Source organism: Vulpes lagopus, chromosome 22 (assembly GCF_018345385.1).
Source record: "Vulpes lagopus strain Blue_001 chromosome 22, ASM1834538v1, whole genome shotgun sequence".
Taxonomy (NCBI): Eukaryota; Metazoa; Chordata; class Mammalia; order Carnivora; family Canidae; genus Vulpes; species Vulpes lagopus.
In genome coordinates, this window is record NC_054845.1 from 12359214 (window position 1) to 12383965 (window position 24752).

Sequence of the window (24752 nt, forward strand, 5' to 3'; positions counted from 1 at the left end):
TGAAAGGCTAATTTTTTTTATAACATTATAATTATTCAGCAGAAGTTAAAAAAATTGTCCCAAAAGCCAAAAAAACATTTTGAAGGCAAAAAGAATATTCAAGAGAATAAGACAAGACACAGACTAGGAGGAAATATTTGCAATTTATCAGGCACATATTTGCAATTTATCAGACATCTGATAAAGGACTATTTATCTAAAATATATAAAACTCAAAAATAAAATGAAATAAAATACATAAAACTCAAGAAAATGAGCATTCCAATTAAAAAAATGGGTAAAAGACATGAACAGAGAATTTACCAAAGAAAGATACAGAGACAGCAAATAAGCCCATGAAAAGATACTCAATATCATATGTCTTTAGGGAACACCAAATTAAAACAAGATACCAGGTTATACAACCTATTAAAATGGCCCAAAACCTAAACACTGAAAACATCAAATGCTGATGAAGTAATGGATCAAAAAGAACTCATATACATTGCTGGTGGGAATGGAAAATGGTACAGCCACTTTGGAAAATAGTTTGTTGGTTTCTTATAAATCTAAACATTCTCTTACAATATGATTCAGTAATCATGCTCCTTAATATCTACATAAATGAGGTAAAAACTTACCTCCACCCAAAAATCTGCACACAAATGCTTCTAGCAGTATTATCTACAATTGCTAACACTTGGAAACAACCTGTTTCTAAGTGCTTCTAGCAGTATTATCTATAATTGCTAACACTTGGAAACAACCTGTTTCTAAGTAGGTGAATGGATAAAATGTGCTACATCTAGACAATATTACTCAGGGCTAAAAAGAAATGATTAGGCCATGAAAAGACATTGAGGAAACTTAAATGCATATTACTAAGTGAACGAAGTCAATCTAAAAGGCTGCATACTGTATGACATTCTGAAAAAGGCAGAACTATGGAGACAGTAAAAAGATTAGTGATTGCCTGGGGTTGGGGAGAGAAAGGAATGAATAGATGGAACATAGCACTTTTGTAGGAGTAAAGCTATTCTGTATGATACTACAATGGTAGATACATGTCATTACACATTCGTTCAAATCCACGGAATGTACAACACCAAGAGGGAACCCTAATGTAAACTGTGGATTCTGGGTGATAATGATGTGTCAACCAAAGCTCATCAGTTGTACCAAATGTGCCACTCTGGTGGGGGATACTGACTATAGGGAGGCTATACATGTGTAGGGGCAGGTAGTATATGGAAAATCTTTGTACCTTTTCCTCAATTTTACTGTGAATCTAAAACCACTCTTTTAAAAAAAGCTTATTTTAGAAAGGAATATACAAATTTAAATATTACATTCTAATATTCATTATAAATATAAAAATAGTATTTTCATACTCCTATTTTAGTATAATACTATTTGCCAAATACAAAAGAATACAGCCAGTGCTATCTTTTAAAGGACTGATACAAAAAGTCATTCAATTCTAAGATTAAGTTTCTGTTCACAGGCTAACAGGAAAAATGTTGACACACTGGAAGAAATGATTAAAGAAACGAGATTCAGAGCAACCATTTAACATACATTAAACAAATAGATTTCCTAGCCATCAATTAAAAAACCATCTTTATGTAAAGCATCTAACTTTAAGGCTATCTTAACATCCAAACTTAGTACTTCCATTGCTCAAAATACTACTCTTTAATAACTACATAAATTGCTCTGTTTTAAAACTATCAAATTCAAATTTAAGAGCTATGTGCCTAATTTCAACCTAGGCAGTTTTATTCTCCTCCAGTTTATTAACAAGGATGATCCTTGCTAGAAGCTTTCTGAAGAAACAACTGATCAAGATGCCTCTTACTTTAAGAGGCTGAATATCATCACTGGAGCAAAACTGAAAATAAAAATATATCAAATTGCAAGATTCATAGTATTTTATGTTTCCTATGGATAACCTCTTCCTCAGAAAGTTTAATTTTTACCTACATTACCATGGTAGATATACCCATAGCTTTACTTTTCATCATCACAACCTAGGAGAGGAAGAAACTGTTTTAAGCTCATAAAGTGCACAGTACAGAAAAGATCAATAAGTCTTTGCTGATGTGTTTAGACTATATAGTAAGAAGACATCCGGTAGCTTATTTATAAAGGCAATGCAAGTCTATATTCAATGCAGCCCAACTTCAGTACAAAGAACAAAGCTTTATTCATTTCTTGTTCTCTTCTTTTTGCTAATGCAGACAACCTCAGGTCTTAAGCCTTCTGTCCTCTTATCTTTTGACTGTCCCTTTCTTCATGTTGTTTGTCCCACAGCCATCCTCAACATAACTAAAAGATATCTCACACATATAACAACTTTCTCTTCTACCCTGTCTTTTAAAAGAGCAAAAGACAACCCATTTTCTACCTGAAAAACTCCTGTGCGGCTATCAATAACCGTCAAATGCCAAGCCTCCTCAAATTTACATAAAGAACAAAAACTCGGTGAAGATCTTATGATTAAATGAAAGCCAATGCTGTGGTTACAAAGTGTTAAAGCATTCTCATGAGTGTAAAACTTAGAATACTCAAAGAGTGACAGTTGCTAAGAGATGGCTAGTGAATTCCTTCAACTAAGAAATTAAGACTTTGTAAGTTCAAAACAAATCCAGTTAAAATTAATGGGCTAAAAAGTTGCAGTTTCTTTGAGATTTAGGTTCTTTCACATTTTACAACAAATTTGTTTAAATTTATATAAATTTAAAAACGTTCAGAGAAAACCTGGAGTGGTAAATAGTTCACTGTCCATGAAATACTCTACCCTATAAAATTACTTAGGGCCAAAATAATAATAGTAACAACTACTTCACTTTCCTGAAGAAATCATGACATTGGTAGCATCTCATGGAGAAGAAAACTAACATCAAATGAACCTAAAATTTGCCACACACTTTGAGGTGTGTTACACACGGTATCTCATTTAATTCTTAATAATGCAAGGCCAATATCATTATCACATACACTGTGCTGATTAACTAAGGCCCAGAAAGACTAATCTTTCTAAAATCATACAGGCAGTTACCAAATGACTTACCACGTGCTCTCTCCACTGTGTCACAGTTCCTTTTGTTCATAAGGGTTATAGCACAAACTTAAGGGATAACAGTAAATAAAAACTGTCAAAAATGAAAGACGGTAACATAAGAGCACTTTTATAACTTTTCTGAAGCACAGAAAATGGTGGTCAACAGTACAACAGTCCTTGAAGGTCACTAAAGGACCATTCTGTGACAGATGTTTGGGGAGACTATGTAGGCTTGGGACTAAGGGCAGGGTATATGGGGTAGAGGGTACAGGGTACCTGCTTTCAAGGAGCTTACATTTAATAAGAGACAAGACCATAAAGAAATAGATGTGTGGTAAGTCAGTCTGGGATAAGTCCCATCTTAAAAAATAAAGCAGGGTAGAGGAGTAAAGAGTGAAAAAAACGCACTGTTAGATAAAGAGCCAGGGAAGACATTCAGAATAGTTCCCAGAGATTTAAGGGAAACAGATCAACAATATGTCCTTTGCCCGTGGCACCCTTTTACGGTACTAATGCCATTCCTAGAAGAAACTGTTTGGTATTGTTTTTGCAGAGGTTCCCAGCTCAGAGCTGTATGTGGGCTAGTTATTTCATTAATAGTGGTTCAGTGACAACTAAATTTATGATGGAAAAAAAAAAACCAAAAAAACCCAAAACACTCTTTTGGCTGCTGCCTTGGCCTTAAACACAGTGCTACTATGCTCATTCTACTGTGTCCTAACTACTAGGTGTTACAATATCCTAGTTTGGACAAGTGTATATGAGGCACTATGCTTTTTTGGGTAAGGGGAGCCAGACTGCCACACAGGTGGCACACAAGACGTGTAAACCCATTTTAGTTTCAAAACAGCCAAGTGCTCCGGGATTGAGGACACCGACATTGAAAGGCTCCTGCAGCTCAAGTTAGGAATTTCTGCTACCTCCTTGACTCCACACCCCATTCCAACCTAAATGTTTACATTCTGTGCTACTGAATCACAGTCCTGCTCAAATTTCTTGTATGTAAGCAGAGTAGTATGTAGGAGGTAGCTGGAGCCAGATGTTGGTTACATACACCAGCAATTCCAACTCTTCTCCCAATTCCAGTCATGGGAGAAGAGCTGATCCAAGCAGAGATGGCTCTGATGCTGTAGTTGATATCACTGTCTCTTTCTTGGGTACAGGGAGATGAGAAGTTACTGGCTGCATTTATCCATAACTTGCAAAGAATAGCTCTCTCCCTGTGGTAGGAACTGCAGTATCTCCAGGGTTGTGAACATGGTAGTATTCAGTAAACATCTGCTAAATGGATGAAGTTATTCTCTTTAATGACTTGCCACTGCATTTAGAAAAAAATACAAACTCCTTAGCATGCCTTGAATAATCTGGTTCCTGCCTGCTTCTCCAAACTCAAGACATTCACTCCTATCTTCATTCAACTACTGTGGCTCCTGCAACATAGCTTCTCTTCAGCTTCTCAAACCTGCTAAACTCTTCTCCCTGGGCCTATCTATATGGAGCACTAAACTTCACCTTTAAGCTGGCTTTTCATACTTCAATCTTTAGGTTAAATGTTGCCCCCTTAGAAGGGCCTTTTCTGATCTTACCATCTAAAGGAAATGTACCCCCAAGATTCTCCCTAGTATTGCTCTAATGCTTTACTTTGCTTCCTCCATGGCATTTAACATGATTTAGAATTTGTTTATACTTGCCCATTAATATTTTTTATCTACCTTCCTAAGTAGACTGTGAGCCCTGAGGGTAGGGGGATATATCCATTTTATACAAAGTTATGTCCCAGCTCCAGGATAGTATTTGACTCAACAAATATTTGTTCAATAAACAAACAATGGAAATGGTAAGCTGTTACATCTGAGAGCAGTGTACAAAATGGACCGGAGGAAGGAGAGGCAAGAATGAAGAGACAAGTGTGGTAGCTTTGATAACAGATTAAGAGCCTATTTTAGGGCAGTGGCAATGGGAACTAAATGGATGGGTGAACTTAATCCTGCAGATTCTTCACTGGAGCTTTAAGATAATAACTGAGAAGAACGGCACCTTGGGTGGTAGAGTGCTCACATCTGGGTAACCAGGAGAGTAACAGCATTCTGAGCAGAAACAGCAATGTCACAAGGAGGATATGAATTGTAAGGCCCCAGGGTGAGTATGGGTATGGAAGCTAAAGATCTGTGGGACTGGAGGTGCTGGTAAAATGCTGGTTATCTTCCAAGAAATACCTGACAGCAGCCTGGACATATGTTACTCTTAGGTAAAGAGATCTGATCTAGAACAGAGATCCTTTTTGAAGTTATGAGTGTGGATTCCAGGGAAAGAGAGAGTAAACAGAGGACAAGCTGAGGAAAAGGAAAGAACTCTGCTATTTTTATAAAGTATAATACGGCTATTGCCCACCTAGACTTCTACATTTCCCTGATCTTAAGCACTACTCTATTCCTAGGTCTACTCTAAAGAGAAACTCAAGCAAGAGAAAGGGTTTCAATGTCTCTTGGGTCTTCTCTTTGAGCTACTTCTCAGGGAGATTTTAATTATAGCCTTATTACCCTCTTCTACAAGTTTATAAGGTTAAGTAATAACTTTTAAAAAAAAAAACCTCAGACACAATAACTTACCCATAATCACCATCATATTCACAAGAAACTATAATGACATCTGATATTCTTGAATTTAACATTATTTAAATAAGATAATGAAATAAAAACATGACTTGAGGTCAAAATCTATTCAGCTTCCCTATTCTTTCTTAGTTAACAGTGACAATAGATAATGAAATAAAAACATGACTTGAAAATCGGTCAAAAATCTATTCAGCTTCCCTATTCTGTTATTTCTTAGTAAACAGTGACAATACATAAGGATTTTAAATTGATGTAAAATATTAGCCCAATGAAAATCCAGTTGGACCAATTCAAACCATTCTGAGGAGAAATGAGAAATTAAAATTGCAGCCTTCTTTTACAATTTGATTAAGCTAATGTAAAATAAGATTGTTTATATAAATAAATGTTTTAATTAGCAAGATGTTTGTAATATAAACAAGAATTAGAAAACAAAATTTGCTGAAGAAACAGCATGGATAACCACTACTAATAAAAGTTAAAGCTAAAGCAATGTTTTCAGACTTTAAAATGAAGTAAAATGTTAAACTAGAAAAAGTGTAACATACTTGGGAAGATGGTCAGGCATTTACAATATTTTCTGTTATTGAGAGTAGAATATTAAGTCATTATATCTTAAGTCATTAAGATCAGTAAACAATTACCTTCAGTTAAGAGAGAAAAAAAACTATTAACAACAAAGATGCTGAAATAAGAAAGCACAATCTGAGACATCTGAGAGCACAATCAAAACCAGAAATTATATTCTACCTGAAAGACAATTAAATATTTACATGCAGGTGGAAAGAAGAAGTATCACCTTGGTCAGCAAATGAGAAGGTTTTCCTGCAATGTTTCTCAGAAGAAGGGAGGTTTCCCTGTCCAGATAGGAGTGCTTGTGCAGAAAAAGAGAGAGAAAAACAAAAAAGGCAACAGAAGTCAGTGGAGGTTTTATGTGTTTAAAATATAAAGTAGACAAATAATGATTCTCTATCATTAATCTCATGTCTTTTTCCTACAGTGAAATGTGTCCACAAGAAAACTTAAAAAAAAAAAAAAAAAAAAAAAAAAAAAAAAGATGGGAAGGCAGACACCATCTATACCAGTAGGCATGCCCTAGCTGACTCCTGCCAGTCCTTCACTCTGTGAAAATGGATCATGCACTGCACAGATCACAGAGCCAGCCTGTCTTCTAGAGCAATGTTTGTGAATGCTGTGCGCACAGTACAGATAAACAGGTGTTGAAGACCAATGACTAAACATATTCCTTCCCTTTGTTAAAGGCTATAAAGACCTATATAGCTTTAGGACTAGTATATTCTTGTGAAAACAGAATAAGACTTTTAAAAACTTTTAAAAAAACTCTGCAAGTATCTGATCAATTCAATGATAGCCACACTGAGAAAAAAAGGTCCATAAATATTTTGCCTAATGGATATCACTTGTTTTCAGTAAAATCTTATTAATTCACTCATTATATCAGAATACCAGTAAGACTGTATTACATGGTAAAGGACTTACATAGCAAACAAAGGACATGAACAGAACATTTAAGAAATTGGTTCCTTTAAAAATTGATTAAATTCAAGCAATTAATTTATTTTCATGAAAATGATTTGTGAATAATCAAGGCCCTAACTATCCTTTTCCCTCTTATTAACTTTTTAGTAACACATTCAAGGTAAGTTTATGCAATTGTATTTATACTCATATAAATTATAGCTGTTTCCATATAAATGTAATTCAGACTTGCTTATCCCTAAGTAATTCTGAATTAGCACTTATTTTTTTAATGCTATGTAATTACTAATCATCATTTAATTTTTTTTTTTTTTTTTTACTAATCATCATTTAAAACAATATATTGGCAGGGTGCATATGAGTGCTACAGTTGGTTGAGTGTCCCATTCTTGGTTTTGGCTGATCTCAGGGTCATGGGATCAAGCCTTGCAAAGGAGCTCTGTGCTCAGTGTTGAGTCTGTTTGGGACTCTCTTTCCTTCCCTGCTCCCCCCACCCTAAAGTTGTTCTTGAGAAAAAAGTCCTTTGGAAAGAAACTCCTTATACATTTAGGTAAAATACATAGAAAATAATTTCTAAAAAACCTACTCCTATTTCCTTTATCTTACGCAAAGATTAGTTTCTCAGAAAAAGATTCCCCCAAATAAGTAGAATACCTAAATTCAGATAATTATATTACAAATTAAAAAAAAATAAATCTGCTTCATGCCATGAAAACAAACTTTTTGGTATATGTAATACCAGAGATTAAATTCAAGTTTAAACTTAAAAATCTTACAAGATTTACTCAATTCATCCTCAAACTCAATTCACCTCAACACTTCATTCAAATCACTGAAAAAAAAAAATCTGTGATCTGATCAGTAAGAAACAATGATATCTAACTGTATTTGTTTAAAGACTCAGAAGTTATCCATTCAAAAATATTGAAAGCCTAAAATAAAAGGAAGATAATCATTAAATTACTATCGCTAGTGTATCAAAAATAATCCACATCTAAAAAAAAAAAAATAAAGACCACAAACAATAGCTGGATGCGACAATAACTTGTGTGGGACAGTCAGGTAGAGCTATTCACTGCTTACTCATTAGCAGGGAGGGAAGCCAGGCCTGCATGTTTCCTCTATCTAAACTATAAGTATTTGCAGCAGAAAAATGAAAACTTAGAAAACATTAGAAGCAAACTACTTCTTTCAATAAATACCTTACTTTATCTATTGTCCCCTAATGGTGCCAGTCATATGTTGCTCTAGAATTCCTCAGAAAGGGGGCCAAGGCGTTGGGATAATTTGTTACTGGAGAAAGATACAAGAGGAGTGAGAAGAGTGGTATGCAGTTGGAGGACTGAGAAAAAGCAAAGGACATTGCTTTGGGCATATCCTTAAATCAGCCTTCTGTCTTGGTACATGTTGCTGATAATAAAAATGCGTATCACTTCATTTAAATAGGGCCTTCTTGCATTTTCTTTCACTCACTACTAACAACATGAAGTTTGTGGCTTATTTTTAATCCACTTCACTGGTTTATTAGCTTATTTTCTTTCTCTCTTCCATTTTCCACTTTATTTTTTCAATTATTTATTAGGTTTCAACTTTGAGCCTGGAACCATACAAGGCACTGGGGATGTAAAGGTGACCAGGATAGGCATTTCTTACTCTCACAAAGTTTAGAGTCTAACAGGGAGATTAACTGACATCTATAATACAATGTGTCAAGTGGTATAGAAGCAAGTAGGAGGTACAGTACTTAAGACAGAATCAGGGGCTCAGGGAAAGTATTTCTGAAAAAGCTTAGAGTCCTGGAAGATGTATAAGAAGCAGCAAAAGTCCCACATCACACATGAACTTTTATTGTCTTCATATGAAAAATCACATAAATGGGAAATGCTGTTCATAACAATCTGGGCTTAGAACCTAACTCCATTTTACATATATGATGTATCTTAAATACAATGTATTTCTGTATGATTTTATTTTATTTTTTTAAGATTTTTTTTTTTTTATTCATGAGAGACACACAGAGAGAGGCGGAGACATGGGCAGAGGGAGAAGCAGGCTCCCCACAGGGAGCTAGATGTGGGACTTGATCCTAGGATCCCGGGATCATAACCTGAGCCAGAGGCAGATGCTCAAGCCACCCAGGTGCCCTCTGTATGATTTTAATATTCAGTGACTCTTCTGAGAATGCCATTACCCTATAAAACAAATTGAGAGAAGCCTACAATTTCTTTTGTCCAGAATTTACCAAGTTATTCATTATGTTGGAAAATCATTTCACCAATGGAAAACCAGCCTGAAGAGCTGCCAATACCAAAACTGGCAGTATCAATGTGCATTCTGTTACATGCAAGTAAATGACAGGAGACATTTGGAATTCCTTTTCACAGAATTAATAAATACTATTAAATTAATGAAAAGACATGAAATGCAAGAATTTGAGTTTCATTAATAAAGACTACTTAAAAATAATGCACATTATTATGTCTTATATAAAATAGTTACAGCACAATGAGAAATATATACTGTAAAAATAAATATCATTTTATCACTGCCTCATCCAAAATTATAAGTTAGGGAATGGTTTTATTACAATTATACATAAGACTTGGGCACCTGGGTGGCTCAGTTGGTTTAAGTGGCTGCCTTTGGGTCAGGTCATGATCTCAGGCTCCCTACTCAGAGGGAAGTCTGCTTCTCCCTCTGACCCTTCCCTCTTTGCCTCCCCCCACCATGCTCTCCCTTTCTCTCAAAAAAATAAAATCTAAAAAAAAAAAAAAAAAAAAAAAAAACCAAAAACAATTATATGACTCATTTGTAAAATTTCATATTTCACCATTTTCTTTTTCAAACAAATTTCTATAAATTGTCTCAGCACATTATACCTACTTCAGTTAAGGCTATTTTCTTTTTCTATTACCATATACAGATATGTTTTGTCTGCCAGTATTTGTCACAAAATGTTTTATTTCCACCCACATTTCTGCTTTCTCTTTCCTGTAAAAAATGACTTCTGATCTTTTCACTTGTCTTATAAGTGGGTATATGATTATGTCATTGTGTCTTTTACTGCAGTGGTGGCCAAACATTTAAAAACTGAAATATATTATATTTAAATTACTTTTTGATTATTCTCCTTCATCATGGGTATTAGAGCATTAAATTCATTTTTAAAAAATATGTAGGTAGGTTAGACTATCTATGAATTTCATTTGGGACAAAACTAGTGATTTAAATTATGTTATAAAATGGGGGTATCAGGACTGAAAGGATTAGGAACTAAACAAGCAGATGACAATGCAAATGTTAAAGTAAACATGGCTGATGCTTGAGAGTGTAAGGGAGGGGCTGAAGGTGAGGTAAGAAATGTGTTTTTCACATACCGGATATGACCCATTACACTGTGAAATCAATTCACTGGGTTACTGGGTTATTACCAGGCAAAGGAAGGGAAGGTAGGATCAGAGGGAATCAGATTCAGCTGGGTGGGGGTCAGGACCTCGGGGGGTTTTTATGCTTTATAGATTATTCTGAAGCAGCACTGTCCAACTGAATATAACACAAGCCACAAATATAAAATTTTCTACTAACCATATTAAAAAGAAAATGCCAAAATAAAACATTAGTATCTTTTGTTTACCTGAAAATATCCCAAACAGTATAATTTCACAAAATAATCAATAAAAAAGTATTAATGATATATTTATATTTTTAATTACACTCTTTGAAATTCATTCTACATTTTATCTTTATAGCACATCTCAATTTGGATTAACCACCTTTCAAGTCCTCAATAGCCATATGTGGTTAGGGCTTACTATAAGCAACAGCACAGCTCCGAAGAATCCAGATTTGTCAACCACTGACCAGAGGATACATTTTTGAAGGAAGAAATTAGGTTTTCAGTGAAGCATGAGAACAGAAGAGTTAATCTACTTGATAACTCCATTCTGAAGAATAGCTAAATTTGTTAGTATCCTAAGAAATTTACAAAAGCCCTTAGCTTCAGAATAGAAAAGAAAGCATGTGGTTTTAGATTTTGATACATCAGGTATGCTACCACCTACATAATCTTACCATAAGTATTAATATTCAATCGTACTGTATCATATAGTTGCTCATTTGTTTTCTGCTCATTTATTTTTTACACTGGTTTAATTTTTGTTAGAAAAAAAAAAAAAAACAGGTATATGACCAGGTTTCATCATCAGGAGTTCTAAAGAATGCATTCTTCTTCACTGCTATTTAAGTAGTCCCATGGACATGTTTACAGAACTTACAGGTGTCAGCTCAGCCTGTTCTTCTGTGAAGTCAATATGATGCTTGGCCTGCTTGCTGGAACATCTCAGAGAAATAGCATGCTGTGAAAATGCAGGAAGGAAGAAAATGATAGGTAAAGGAGGTGGAAAAGGGCCAGTCTCACTATCATGCAGGAAGAGAAAAAGATCACTGAAATGAATTGTTGAAACAAAACAGTAATGAAAAGTTGCATGCATCTTTCATTATATTATGCAAAAATAAAAAAGAACCAGATGATCCTAACTCTAACCTACCCTTAAGTTAACCTCACTACTTCTTGACAGCAGAAATCTATGGGAGAAAAACAATTCCAATATCAATTCCTGCTTCAACTGGGCCCTGACTGCTGTTTGTCAGTACTATTATTACTCTTTTCCCCTCACTCCCTAAGTCATTCCTTTTAAGCTCATTCTAAATAGTTTCCAAGTTGGTCAAGCTTCTAGTTTCACCCTCCTACCTCTTCATATGACCTCACTTCGCGTTACTAAGAACATGATGTCCATCAAAAGGCTTTTCATCACTAAAATGTATCCTGTAACTACAACACCCCATCCTCATCCTTCTTTCCATTTCTATATGAGTAAGTTATGTATTCCCCTCTAAAGTTAAGCATGTCCTAGATCCCACTCATTCCCTCCCATTCTCAATCTGATACTCAACTAATCCAGTCTATTGGGAGTGGGAAGGACAGAAAAATATTCAATACTTCTGGGCACACACTTCTTGTTAAGCTAGTGTTTTCTCCTTTTCACTGCCAAATTTCCTGAATTCAGCTACAGTGTACCACCCTCCACTTATCCCTCAATTTTCCACAATTTAGTATCTATCTTTCATCTCCAAGTCTGCATCCTTTGAGTTGTAATGCATTCTGTAATTCATTCTCAAAGTCATCAATGACCTTTAATTGAGGTTTTCTGTCTTTCCTATCATAGCACTCATCATATTATACTGAAATCGAAATTGGTTGTCTGTGTTGACACCCTCTCCTCACACTATAAATTATAACCTCATAAGGACATGTGTATTATGTTCATAGTTTTATCCCTTACAGCCCAGTGCAACGCCTAGGCACTCAAATATTTATGGCATGTGTGAATACCTATTTCTTTTTAAGATTTTACTTATTTATTCATGAGAGACACACACAGAGAGAGGCAGACACAGGCAGAGGGAGAAGCAGGCTCCAATGCAGGGAGCCTGATCTGGGACTCAATCCCAGGACCCTGGGATCACACCCTGAACACAAGGCAGACGCTCAACCGCTGAGCCACCCAGGCATCCCGTGAATAACTATTTCTTCTTGAACTTCATACCAGAGCCATAAGCTTGCCCAGATCAAGACTGATTTCGCTTTGCCTTCTCTACATTACCTTCTTAAATATATTCTATAGCACTGTGTCAATCACTATATCAATGGGAGGCCTATCAAATCTATATTGTCAATATCCTCATTCTTGGGAAATAAAAACTGAAGTATTAAAGGCTACAGGGGCATGACAAATATAACCAACTCTAAATGGTTCAGGAAAAAAAATACACACATACACACACACACACATATATAAAGAACAATAAAGCAAATGTTGCAAAATGCTAAAAATTAGTGAATCTGAGTAATGAGTTCTTTGTACTATTCTTCAGTTTTTGAAAGTTTCATACTATTTCAAAACAAAAAGTTTAAAATTTCTTCTCTGTAAATTCAGTCTCATGCAAGTTCCCATATTTCTAAATACTCATTGGTTAATTTTTTAAGTATATAAATCGAAGTGTTCAAAAAAGATGACGCCAATATACCGTTATTAAACAGTATGATGGAACATGAGTTATTAAAATTCAACACATCCTCACCAAAAATGAATATATGTAGGCAAAGTGACAAAAACAGTAGAAATAGTACATGTGCAAAGATTAAATGTGGTTACATTATTAAAGTTAGAAAGGGATTACGGATGCTTAAACATTAAACAGTTTTTCACTATTAGGTTCCATTTCCACAAAATATTTACATACTTTTCTATAAAAAGCTCACCAAATCTAATTTTTACCTCAAAAATGAATCTGGAGGTCAATTCTGTACATCAATTTTGCTCTAAACATGTTCAGGTCCAAAGAATTTTGTTTGCTATCAAGCTATCAAATTCTCCAACAATCCCTCAAAAACTCCAAAAATCTCCACAAAGTTAGTTACGGATCATCATTTTCTTGAATTGAATCTGTACCATGTTAGAATGGAGTACTACTTACAAGCCAGAATCTTGTGCTGCTGCAGGGGGCAGGGGATGGCAGGTGTATAGAAAAGCACTGATCTCACAGAGAAGCCAAACCATAATCAAGAAATGGCCTTATCCCAAAGAACAAAATAAAACACTTACTTTTGATAACTAATACCTTAGACTACAACTAGAAAAATTATGTGGAGGTCTGTGAACACACATTACTGTTTCAGTAAAACAGATTTACATTCATCTTTTACTGACATGTCTGCATTTTTTCATAAATATTAAAAATGAACATTGATGGTATAAAATATGGACCCTGGAGCTGGGGTGACTGAGTTTGAGCCTCAGGCTCAGCCATTTACTGCCAATGTGATTCTAGGCTTACTATTTAACCCCGTTTCCCTCACATGTAAAATGGAGGGATAACACCATTTTCTCCAAAAGTTGCCGAAAGAATTAAGTGAATAATATTACTATTACAAAAGTGGGAAGCCACCAACCTTCACCTGAATTTCATTTAAGCTTCAATTCATTTAAATTAGAACCGGTTTAGAGTTGTTGAATTTTAACAATACGGGCAGCCGGGTGGCTCAATGGTTTAGCGCTGCCTTCAGCCCGGGGCCTGATCCTGGAGACCTAGGATCGAATCCCACATCAGGCTCCTTGTGTGGTGCCTGCTTCTCCCTCTGCCTCTTTCTCTCTCTGTGTCTCTCATGAATAAATAAATAAAATCTAATATATATATATAAACAATACATGCAGAATATACTAAAACACAATAAATAAAATCTAATATATATAAATATATATATAAACAACACATGCAGAATATACTAAAACACCACAAGATGGGGATGTTACTGCATAAATCTTCTGCCCTTGCAGTTCTGTCTCTAGGTCTGGATCTAAGAGCATTGGCCAGTCTAGCCTTGTCCTGATTCTCTTTCAATGCTGTGATGAAACAGCATGGTACTGCAGTATGAACTCTACAACCAACCAGACTATCTGGGTTCAAATCCCTGGGGAACTAAATTTGCTTCAGTTTCTTCCATTGTGAAAATGGAGATAATAATATCTATTCCATGAGGCACTGTGCAGATTCAGTATGTTGTTAAGCACAATGCCCAACAACAGAATAAGTACTCAATAGAGTAGGGGCTATTATTTTTCTATTTTTCTCCCTCTTCTATTCCTCTCCTTTTACTAGCCATTATATATAGCCAGTAAATGTCTGAATTCTTTTTAAATTATTTCTTCTACATTTTATAGTCCTTATTCATTTTTTTAAAGATGAATACATTTCTATTCTTATTCAAAAAAGGTCCTCTACCAGCCCTCCATAACACAACATTAAAAAGAAATCCAAGACAGACCTAAAATCAAATAAAGATGCTTTTTTACTTCTTCAGAGATGAAAAATTACATAGATTCCTAAGTAATACACAAAACAAGAATCAGAGCATATATGCCAATGTTGACTGGGGTAGCATGTTTGAAAAGTATGAGTAGGAACTAGACTTTCACCCTGGTTTTCACCAAATCTTCACCTCTTCTTTCACTTGATACCTGTTCTTTCTGCTATTTATTAACCTCACCACGCTGGGACATCTGGAATTATATACCAAGTGGGTACATTGGAATAAATCTCAGTAAAGTGTAGCAACGGAGCCATTAGGATTTTAAGAGAAATGTAGCTGCAATAATTTGAGAAGTCAATTAATAATCCTAATCTTTTTAGATATATAGGCCTCTTAAGGTTTAGAAAGCCCTGTGCTCCCACTGAGTTAATACTTCAGACCAAAAGGCTGTTTACTAATAATAATTTAGGACATAAATGCCAGTGGAGCTTCCCCACCCCCATTGCTATAATAAACACAATTGCTATTTTCTTTCCACTATCTAAAAATTTCAGCACACATTAATTCTTGAAATAGTCCTGAAAAATGAAGGAACTGGAATAATTTATTGCACTGAACCTATGATATGCTGTTGGCATATCATAAATTAAAATGGTATATCCATGAAAGATTTCATTTAGGGAAAAAAACCCTATAAATATGAGAAAAACAATCATAACATTCAAAAGTTTCAGTAGCTCAGATACTAAGCAATTTTTTTCCAATCATAATATTTATAGTACAATCATCAAGTATTAGTAAGATTCAACAAAACCTTTTGAATCTGGCATAAACTACAATAATAGCTTTTAAAAGCATTTTCATTTTATTTTTTTTTTTATTTATTTATTTATTTATTTATTTATTTATGATAGTCACAGAGAGAGAGAGAGAGAGAGGCAGAGACACAGGCGGAGGGAGAAGCAGGCTCCATGCACCGGGAGCCCGATGTGGGATTCGATCCCGGGTCTCCAGGATCGCGCCCTGGGCCAAAGGCAGGCGCCAAACCGCTGCGCCACTCAGGGATCCCAGCATTTTCATTTTAAAAGTACATTTTCACGTATAAAATTCCAAATTCAGAGGAATCATTAAAGTTTAAATCTCATAAGAAAATAAAGGAATGTGTTAGCATTAACCTTTTATCATTGAATCCTATTGTATATAAAATTTATAAATGCAATTACCATTTATATTTCCAAACTGCTAACTGAAAACTACTGTTTTATCATTTAACATGAATAAAAGTATCATAACAATGCCAGGAAATCAGCCTCAACATTTATCTCACATTAGGTAACATACAAATAGATCTTACTAGAATTTGACCACACAGAATTCAAATTTAATTTTGAAAATCTAAAAACTTTGTGGATGAGCACTACTAATGGATTTCAAGAGTAGTGACTGAAATTATTCTATAATCCATTTTAATGCTTATCCATGGAAAATATTTAAACATTCTTTACAATTAAAAAAAATAATTATTTTTTAACCATCAACTTCACTTTATTTTTAAGATTTTGATAAAAACTGGGAGGCAAATGTAGGTTCATAATTCAAATACAGACTTCTCAGTTACTTGGCCTATTTAATTTCTTCTTTGGAATACGCCCCTACCAAGGGGATAGTAGGACGCTTCAATGACACAATATATGTAAAATGCCTGAAAGCACAGTATTTCACCAAAAGTCAGTGAAGATAAAGGTGGGGAAAAAAGACCTACTTTTCATGATATGAAACTGTACTGTGCCTAACCCTGGTTGGCTTTCAGAGAGCAACAAGGCAAAAAGATAAGCTACAGTGTCGTTTCATCTTTAGATGGGCATTTTGACTATCCATGTCCCTAAGATGGAACAGTACCAATCTCAAATTGATTTTTCTAACTCGGCTCAGATGTCTGGCAAAGAACCAGAAGGCAGTATGGACTGCAAAGTAAGGAAAGGAGGAAAGAAAGGAAAACAGAGGCAGAGGTAATGGAAAAGCAAATCCTGTAAGGACTCTAGACGATTGTACAGATTTTGGTTTTACAGTAAGATACAAAGTCTATGGGTTTGAAAAGAGAAGTGGGCAAGTTCTGACTTACCTTTTAACAGGATCACTCTGGCTTCAGTATGGATGGTAGACTGTTAAAGGGAAGGTAAATATAGGAAGACCAGGTAGGAGGCTGCTGCAAAAATTTACATCAAGATGATGTTAGCTTGGTGGCGGGGGGGTGGTGAGAAATGATCAAATTCTGGATACATTCTGAAGGTAAAGACAACAGAATTTGCTGCTATACTGGAATGGGAATGGAAAGAAAAAGAGAAGTAGACAAAGACTCCAAGGATTTTGTTTGATGCACTGGAAGGAAGGAAGAGCCATTACCTGAGATGGAGGAGACTGTTGGAGGAGTTAGTTTGGGAGAAAAGACCTGGGCTTCAGTTTTAGACCAGTTAAATTTGAGCTATTAGACATCCAAATAGAGATACTGATTAGAGATAGGATGTACGAGCCTGTATTTCAGGAGAGAGGCACTGCTAAAAGATACCTGTATTTCTTCGACCTAAGATGACTTCATGCTGTTCTGTTCTTTTCTTTATTTTTCTTTTTTTTTTTTTTATTCATGAGAGACACAGAAAGAGGGGCAGAGACAAGGCAGAGGGAGAAGCAGGCTCCCTTTGGGGAGCCCGATGCTGGACTTGATCCCAAGACTCCAGGATCACCCCCTGAGCTGAAGGCAAGACACTCAACCACTGAGCCACCCAGGCATCCCCACGCTGGTATTTTCTTGAACATTATCAGGAACTGTCAAAAGAAAACTTCACCCAAAATTGTCACCTCACTGACAGTGATAGATGTCACCTGTTTCTAAAACATCGTCTTTCAACTTCAGCACAACTTTGGGTCAGACAATTCTTTGTTGTGGCATCCTGTGCACTGTAGGGTTTTAGCAGCACCCTCGGCCTCTACCCACTAGATGTCAGTAGCACCCTTTTATCAGTGACAACCAAAAAATGTCTCCAGACACTGCAGAATGTCCCCTGGGGGAGCAAAATAGCTCCCAGTTGAGAACCATTATTTTAGAGGGATTAAAGTGTGGGGAAAAGGTATGTCTTTGATAAATGAAATAGAGTTATGTGGGAGTTGTCATTGTTTATACTCACAAGAAGAGTGGATATAGACCAGAAAAGTAGTCTGTGGACTGTACATTGGGGCACTCCAATGTCAAGAGACTGCAGGCAGAAAAAGGAGATTATGCTAGATATGGCTGAAGTCGGGTAACCAGCTCAGTAGGCCCAAGGAAAGCTGAATTGTTAAGCCAGCACTGGAAAAAGCAGAGGAGTACCCAATGTACATCATGTAACCTCAAATGCCTCCAGAAGCAACAGAAGTGATAGTTGGAAAGAAAGCAGGAGCAGGGGATCCCCAGGTGGCTCAACGGTTTAGCACCTGCCTTCGGCCCAGGGCGTGATCCTGGAGTCCTGGGATCGAGTCCCACATTGGGCTCCCTGAATGGAGCCTGCTTCTCCCTCAGCCTGTGTCTCTGCCCCTCTCTCTTTCTCTCTCTGTGTCTCTCATGAATAAATAAATAAAATCTTGAAAGAAAGAAAGAAAGAAAGAAAGAAAGAAAGAAAGAAAGAAAGAAAGAAAGAAAGAAAGAAAGAAAGAAAGAGAATGAAGAAAACAGGAGGATTAGTTGAAAGCATACTTAAGAAAGCAGTTAATTCACATATTCTTTCTTTTACTTGCTTACTCGCAGTGGTCTTAGGTTCAGACTGACAGTCCCTCAGGACCTAACAGACCATGGCTTGGCACCAAATTCACTTAGTTCTACAGAAAGACAAAGCATGCTAGCATGAGACATGCTATCTTTAAAAAGGATCTTATAGGTCACTAAGAGCCATTTCTGGACCCACCATTCTAAGGGACAGAAATCATGTAGGTAAGTACAGAAATAACCCTGGTTTAAGGAAACTACATACTCAAAAGGAACCAGCAATACATTTTAACAGTCAATGAGCGTGTAGGTTCCAGGACCTCTCAAGAGATGTATTTATGTTCACTTACAAAACTGATATACTTCACACTAGGAAACAAAGGTCTGTGTCTCTTCATAGGCTTTTATAGTTCATTCACAGTCTTCCTGCTCCATATGTACTCACTAATCAGAGGTCAGTTTATAATAAACAATATTACCTGGAACCATTCTATATTTATTAGTCAAGTTTCTAGAAAAAAAAAAAAAAAAGCCTGGAGAAGGAAAACACCAAGATCATTCCCATGGGGGAAAAAAAGGATGCAGACTTGCCAATAGCCCTTTCTACTTAAAGCAGTGATCCTCAGAGTGGGGACTTTTGCCTTACAAGGGGCATGTAGCAATATCTAGAGACATTTCCAGTTGTCACAACTGAAAGAGGTGTGTATACTACTGGCACATAGTGGATAGGATAGATGCCAGCGATGCTGCTGAATTTCCTACAGTACACAAAAGAGCTCCCACAACAAAGAATGATCTAGCCCAAAATGTTACTAGTTAATGCTGAGAAATTCTGACCTAAAAGGATTAAATTGAAGTTCACATACTGAACATTGAGGACTACCTTACAATGCAAGCCTTCTTTCCCAAATGGGCTGCTAAAGCACGGGCAGCCAGCATATATGCTCTATGCAGGAGAATGGAAGAATCTTCTCTGGAGAAGCTCACACACCTGAGAGAAAAGACCTAAGAATGATGCTGGAGCAAAGACTAGGAAAGACAGCAAAGAATTTTAAGTTGATATTAATAAAATACGAATTTTGTTTGAATTAAGAGACATAAATAGGGGAAAGTTTGGAGTTGAAACAATGATAAACATAGAAAAAAACTATATATTTTTAAATCTCAAGACAATTATTAATTCCAGGTAAGCAAAATGTTGTCCCATGTAATAAAAGCATACAGTTTAGCACCAAATTGCATGTATATAGTCATGATAATATAAAAACTGAATAGTAAACCAACCAAAATATACTGGGATAGGGGAGAATGAGGGGAGAAGAGAGAAGACTTATCTAAACCTAATCTTCCAGAGTGAGAAGTCAGCAGATAACACATACAACTGAAAAATATCAAGAAACAGCAATACAGATTTAATGACATAGAGGTAAATACCCTGAGAATCAGCTAAAAGAGTACAAAGCTCGACCTCTGAGAGGATATGGCATGTGTGTGCACATGTGTGGCAAAGTGTTCTACAAGTCTCACAGAACTATTTGACTCTTTAAACTCTATGCTTGCAAAAGTAATTAAAATATTTTTTAGAGACTGTATTTAAGTGTGGGGTCAATTTAAGACATGGGTTTGGGATCTAGTAAGCCTCAATTGGTTTTCTTGATTTGAAGAACAGACCAAATTCATTAAAAAGTACAGTAAAGCAAGTTCCAGGTTTGTTAAACCACTTGTCTACTCATCCAGGCAAGACAAAAAGAAGAGGATGCTTTATTTCTGGTTTACTCACCAAACTTTATATATTGAAGTCTTACACTAAATATTATACTATTGAACACTGGTATCTTTGTCCAAGAATACCAGTAGGTCATAACTGAAGAGTTTGCTGGGAGAGAACTTTTCACTTTTTACTTTGTTTTTATTATATGAACTTATATAATGAGTATATATTTTTACAGATGAAACACACACAAAGATCCTTAATGATTAGTTTAATCTGACTTCATGCATCTTGACTCAACTCAAAATAATCTCATTAAAAAGAAGGAATATCAACATACAAAACACAAAGTAACCAAGAAGGCACATCCCTAATAAAATATTGCTCATATCCCAACAGGTAAATCTAAAAGATATAAATGATACATACTATATAGCTGGTCCTAAATATAATCCCCAGGTATCATAAAACAGAAATAAATTTTTCTCTATAGAATGTATACCATTTAGATGAGCTTCATTTTAAGTAAGTGAAAGTCTATTTTTTTAGATTAATATACTTTTTCTTTATAAGCAATTAAACTCAAAATTTATCTCCAAACCATCATGATTCATGCTTCTTTTATGCTTCACAGGGCCCAAACTCAGTATATTAATGGGTACAAAAAGTTACTAACTGATGGAAATTAACCTAATGAATTAAATAATTGGGGGGAAATTAATAATGTTGAGTAATAGGTATATATTTTAAATTTCTCTGTAATTCTTTAAACCATGTTTTATAAGATTTTACCTTAGTATTGATTATTCATAAATAGATTATTTTACTCTGTGGTACAGAGGATTGTAAACATAAACTGAAGAGAAAGCTGGCTTTATTTTACCCATACTGATCTTCTTTCTTGCTGCCACCCTGTAACAATATTGCCCTCTTCTTAACATAAATATTCAATACAGAATTTACCTACACCAAAATCAGCTTTTGCTAAACTTATTTTAACACAAAACCATTCCTTGCCCTCACCCCATCACATCCAGAACTCTATCTTTTAAAATTCCATTCACATATATTATCACTTTGGATTCTCTGAACTATCATATGAGGATCAGACCATGTACTATTAGCTCCATTTTACTTATAAGAAATTGATGTTCACAGAGGCTGAATAACTCATTTAAGGTCCTATGGGTAGTGAGTGGCAAAGAGAACACTTGGAATCCAGTTTCCTTATTCCAAGCCCAGTGGCTCTTTCCACTATAGTACACTGACCCTTTGATAATAAAATAAAATCTTGGGAGGACTAGAGTGGTGGTATCTTTTTCTTAATTTGTTTCATAATAAACATACGTTAAACAGCAGTTACTATCAGCGTAACAATTATTATAATTTTGTAAAGTATCACCAAGTATAAACCACATTTCAAGTTTTTTAAGCATGTGAAACAACTGATATTAATTCAAGGTCTTCAAATAGTCTAAGAACAAAATGAAGACACTCTCTTAATCATTTTGACATTGCTGTTCTGGTAATATATTCTTATGTAGTGATTTTAAACCTTAGCTCAAAAAAATCCTGACAAATTTTGCATGTAGAAAAAATAAGAAATTTAATTTATACATTTTAAAAGTATCATTTCTTCCTTTTTAAAATACTAAAATAGCAGGGAAAGTTCCATGTACTTACCTCAGTAATTGGCTGCCCCTGATGTGTCAAATCCAGTTCTTGAGGGCGTGTTACTTTATCAATATCCAAAGAGTCCATGCTGGAGGTTGCAGAGGTGATGCTAGAACGAGAGGAGTTACTAATAGAGCGCACTTCAGCATCGCTCACTGTGCCTGCTGATGCTGTTCTTCTGTGCTGATTAGTTACTAAGGGCTTAGTATCTTCTAGTACAGATTGCTGAGCAGCCTCATCCATGCTCAAGGAAGCCTGTTCTAACTGTGCAGTGATGTCATCCAGAGAGTAGTTGGCATGTGATGGTTTAGTTATCCTGTTAGATGAAGAAGACAATCCTTTCAAAGTGCCATGTTTTGACGTATGTCGGCTAGCAGGTAATTTCTGAGTGGCTTTTGTTTCTGTGATTTGACGCTTACTATTTCCTGCACCAATACTGCTGAGCTCCTGCTCTATCGAGCAAAGATCGGCCATCAGGGCATCCAGATCCACAGTTTCTCCCTGATTCAGAGCTTCTGCAATGAACAATATATACATGATGTTTCCAGAACACACTGAATCAGAATTTATACATTCTATTATAAATCTGTCAAAGGATGAAGGGGAAGCAAATAAATTTATCCTATTGGGCCTAAGGCCTATTGAATAATTTCTAAGAGTTTTTTGTTTTAAATTCAGAGAAAATTTTAGAAGCAAACAGTCCATCTTTTAAGATTTGTAGTAATCAGGGAAGAATAAAATTATGAACTGAAAGATTAAAAGTGCAAAAACCATATATTGTCCCATGGTTTTAACCATATCCCCCATGCAACTTTCTACCATAGACTCTATGTTGCTAATATGATCAGTGCCCTGATAGAGCATGGAGAGAAAAATGTAAAGCCTAAAAAAATTACAGATTGTGATGTCAATTCCAAATATCACAAAGTTGATTGGGCATAATACAAAAATAAAAGCCAGAGGGGCTGATTTAAAAATTATAAACATGTAATTTCACTGGATTTTATTCCAATGAAGATAGAACAATTGCAAGTAAGTTTATCTTGGGGTTCCATCGGAGTATGTACTTTGTCTATTAATAACTAGAAAACTATTTTTGTTATGTTCCAGTTCATTTTTTTCTGTGATTATCTGAATTAGTAATAAAATGCACAAACCAAGAAACATAAGAACTCAAGTTATGCATGTAGTTTTTATATTGAGCTACTTGGAACTGGTGCTGCATTACTTCTGCATTATATGATTTAGTACACTTTTACATTTTATTTCCAATTATATCTTACCATTCAAGTTGTATATGGAGAAGCGATAAGAAAAATTGGCCATATTTGTTTCCTGACGAAGAGGAGATCTTTTTACTGGTTCCGTGGGCTTGTCAGAATCCAAACTCTAAAGCAAGTTTAATAAGTTGTATTATTCTCAGGCTTCAATTATAAGAAAGATACATAAAGCTTGTTATTTGATTAGGTAAACTGTCATGTAATAGTTAATAAAACCAAAATCCTTCTAGTTTTAAGGACTAATATAATTGTTTTTCATATCATTTTGGTTATATTTTTTTCAACTTTTAGATATATGCTTACTTAAGGCATTTAACATCACCCTAGTTTGAAGTGAGTATCTTTCCAAATACATCAAATATAGTGACTGAGCTCATTTTACATAATAAATTCACTATAAGCTAAATGTATGAATATGGGCATGGTAAGATACAACATAGAAAGGAACAATGTAGAGAATTCTGTTATCTCTTTCCTCAAAGGGATTTGTTTTTGGTCCAGCAGAGTCTCATTCTTGGCATGAAGTACCCTGAAGATAAGACAGTTCTGGACTCAACATGAGTGAGATCCAAGCTCATTTTTTTTCTTTGTATTTATGTATTTATTTTCACTAAAATTTGTTTTAAATTTTTAACTGTAGTTAACATGTATGCTATTATATTAGTTTCAGGTATACAATACAGTGATTCCATAATTTTATATACTACTCAGTGCTCATTATATACCATTTCCCCACCTCTCTGTTAACTATCAATTTGTATTCTATAGTTTAGAGTCTATGTTTTGGTTTGTCTCTTATTCTTTGGCTTTCTTTAGTGATATACTTGGATTCTTTTTATTCTTTGCTTATCTACCACTGGTTTTTGATTTGTCTATTAAGTTTGTGTATAACATCTTCTACATATAGCAGTCTACATTAAGTTGTTGGTCACTTAAGTTTGACCATACTTTATTCCTCTCCCTCTTACAATTTAGGTATACGGTGTCATACTCTACACCCTTTTATTCTGTGAATTCCTTGACTGATTTTTAGAAATATACTTATTTTATTGCTTTTGTGTTTCCTACTTTTCTTACTGCTATTTAGTCTTTCCACTCAAAGAGTACCCTTTAACATTTCTCATAGGGCTGTTTAATGTTCATAAATTCCTTTAACATTTGTTCGTCTGGGCAACTCTTTATCTCTCCTATTCTGAATGATAGCCCTGCTGGACAGAGTATTCTTGGTTCCAGGTTTTTTCCTTTCAGCACTTTGAATATACCACGCCATTCTCTTCTGGCCCACAAAGTTTCCGCTGAAACGTCAGCTGATAGCCTTATGGG

The 24752-nt window shown here is 35.3% G+C and overlaps 1 protein-coding gene across 8 annotated transcripts in view; it reads right to left on the reverse strand.

Moving 5' to 3' along the window:
- The window catches only part of RAPH1 (Ras association (RalGDS/AF-6) and pleckstrin homology domains 1), a 111796-nt gene that overhangs the window by 47306 nt on the left and 39738 nt on the right, over positions 1-24752 (reverse strand). For 5 of the 8 annotated variants that reach the window (XR_005985051.1, XM_041737428.1, XM_041737422.1 and 2 more), the window contains exons 3-6: positions 23433-23538; positions 22159-22664; positions 11433-11513; positions 6458-6532 (exon numbers count right to left, since the gene is read on the reverse strand). Coding sequence is in view for 7 of the 8 variants with exons in the window: in XM_041737428.1 (XP_041593362.1) it covers positions 6458-6532; positions 11433-11513; positions 22159-22664; positions 23433-23538 (768 nt within the window). In the remaining variant the exon portion in view is untranslated. The remainder of the gene's footprint in view (positions 1-6457; positions 6533-11432; positions 11514-22158; positions 22665-23432; positions 23539-24752) is intronic. The other 3 variants (XM_041737424.1, XM_041737423.1, XM_041737426.1) reach the window with 3 other exon arrangements.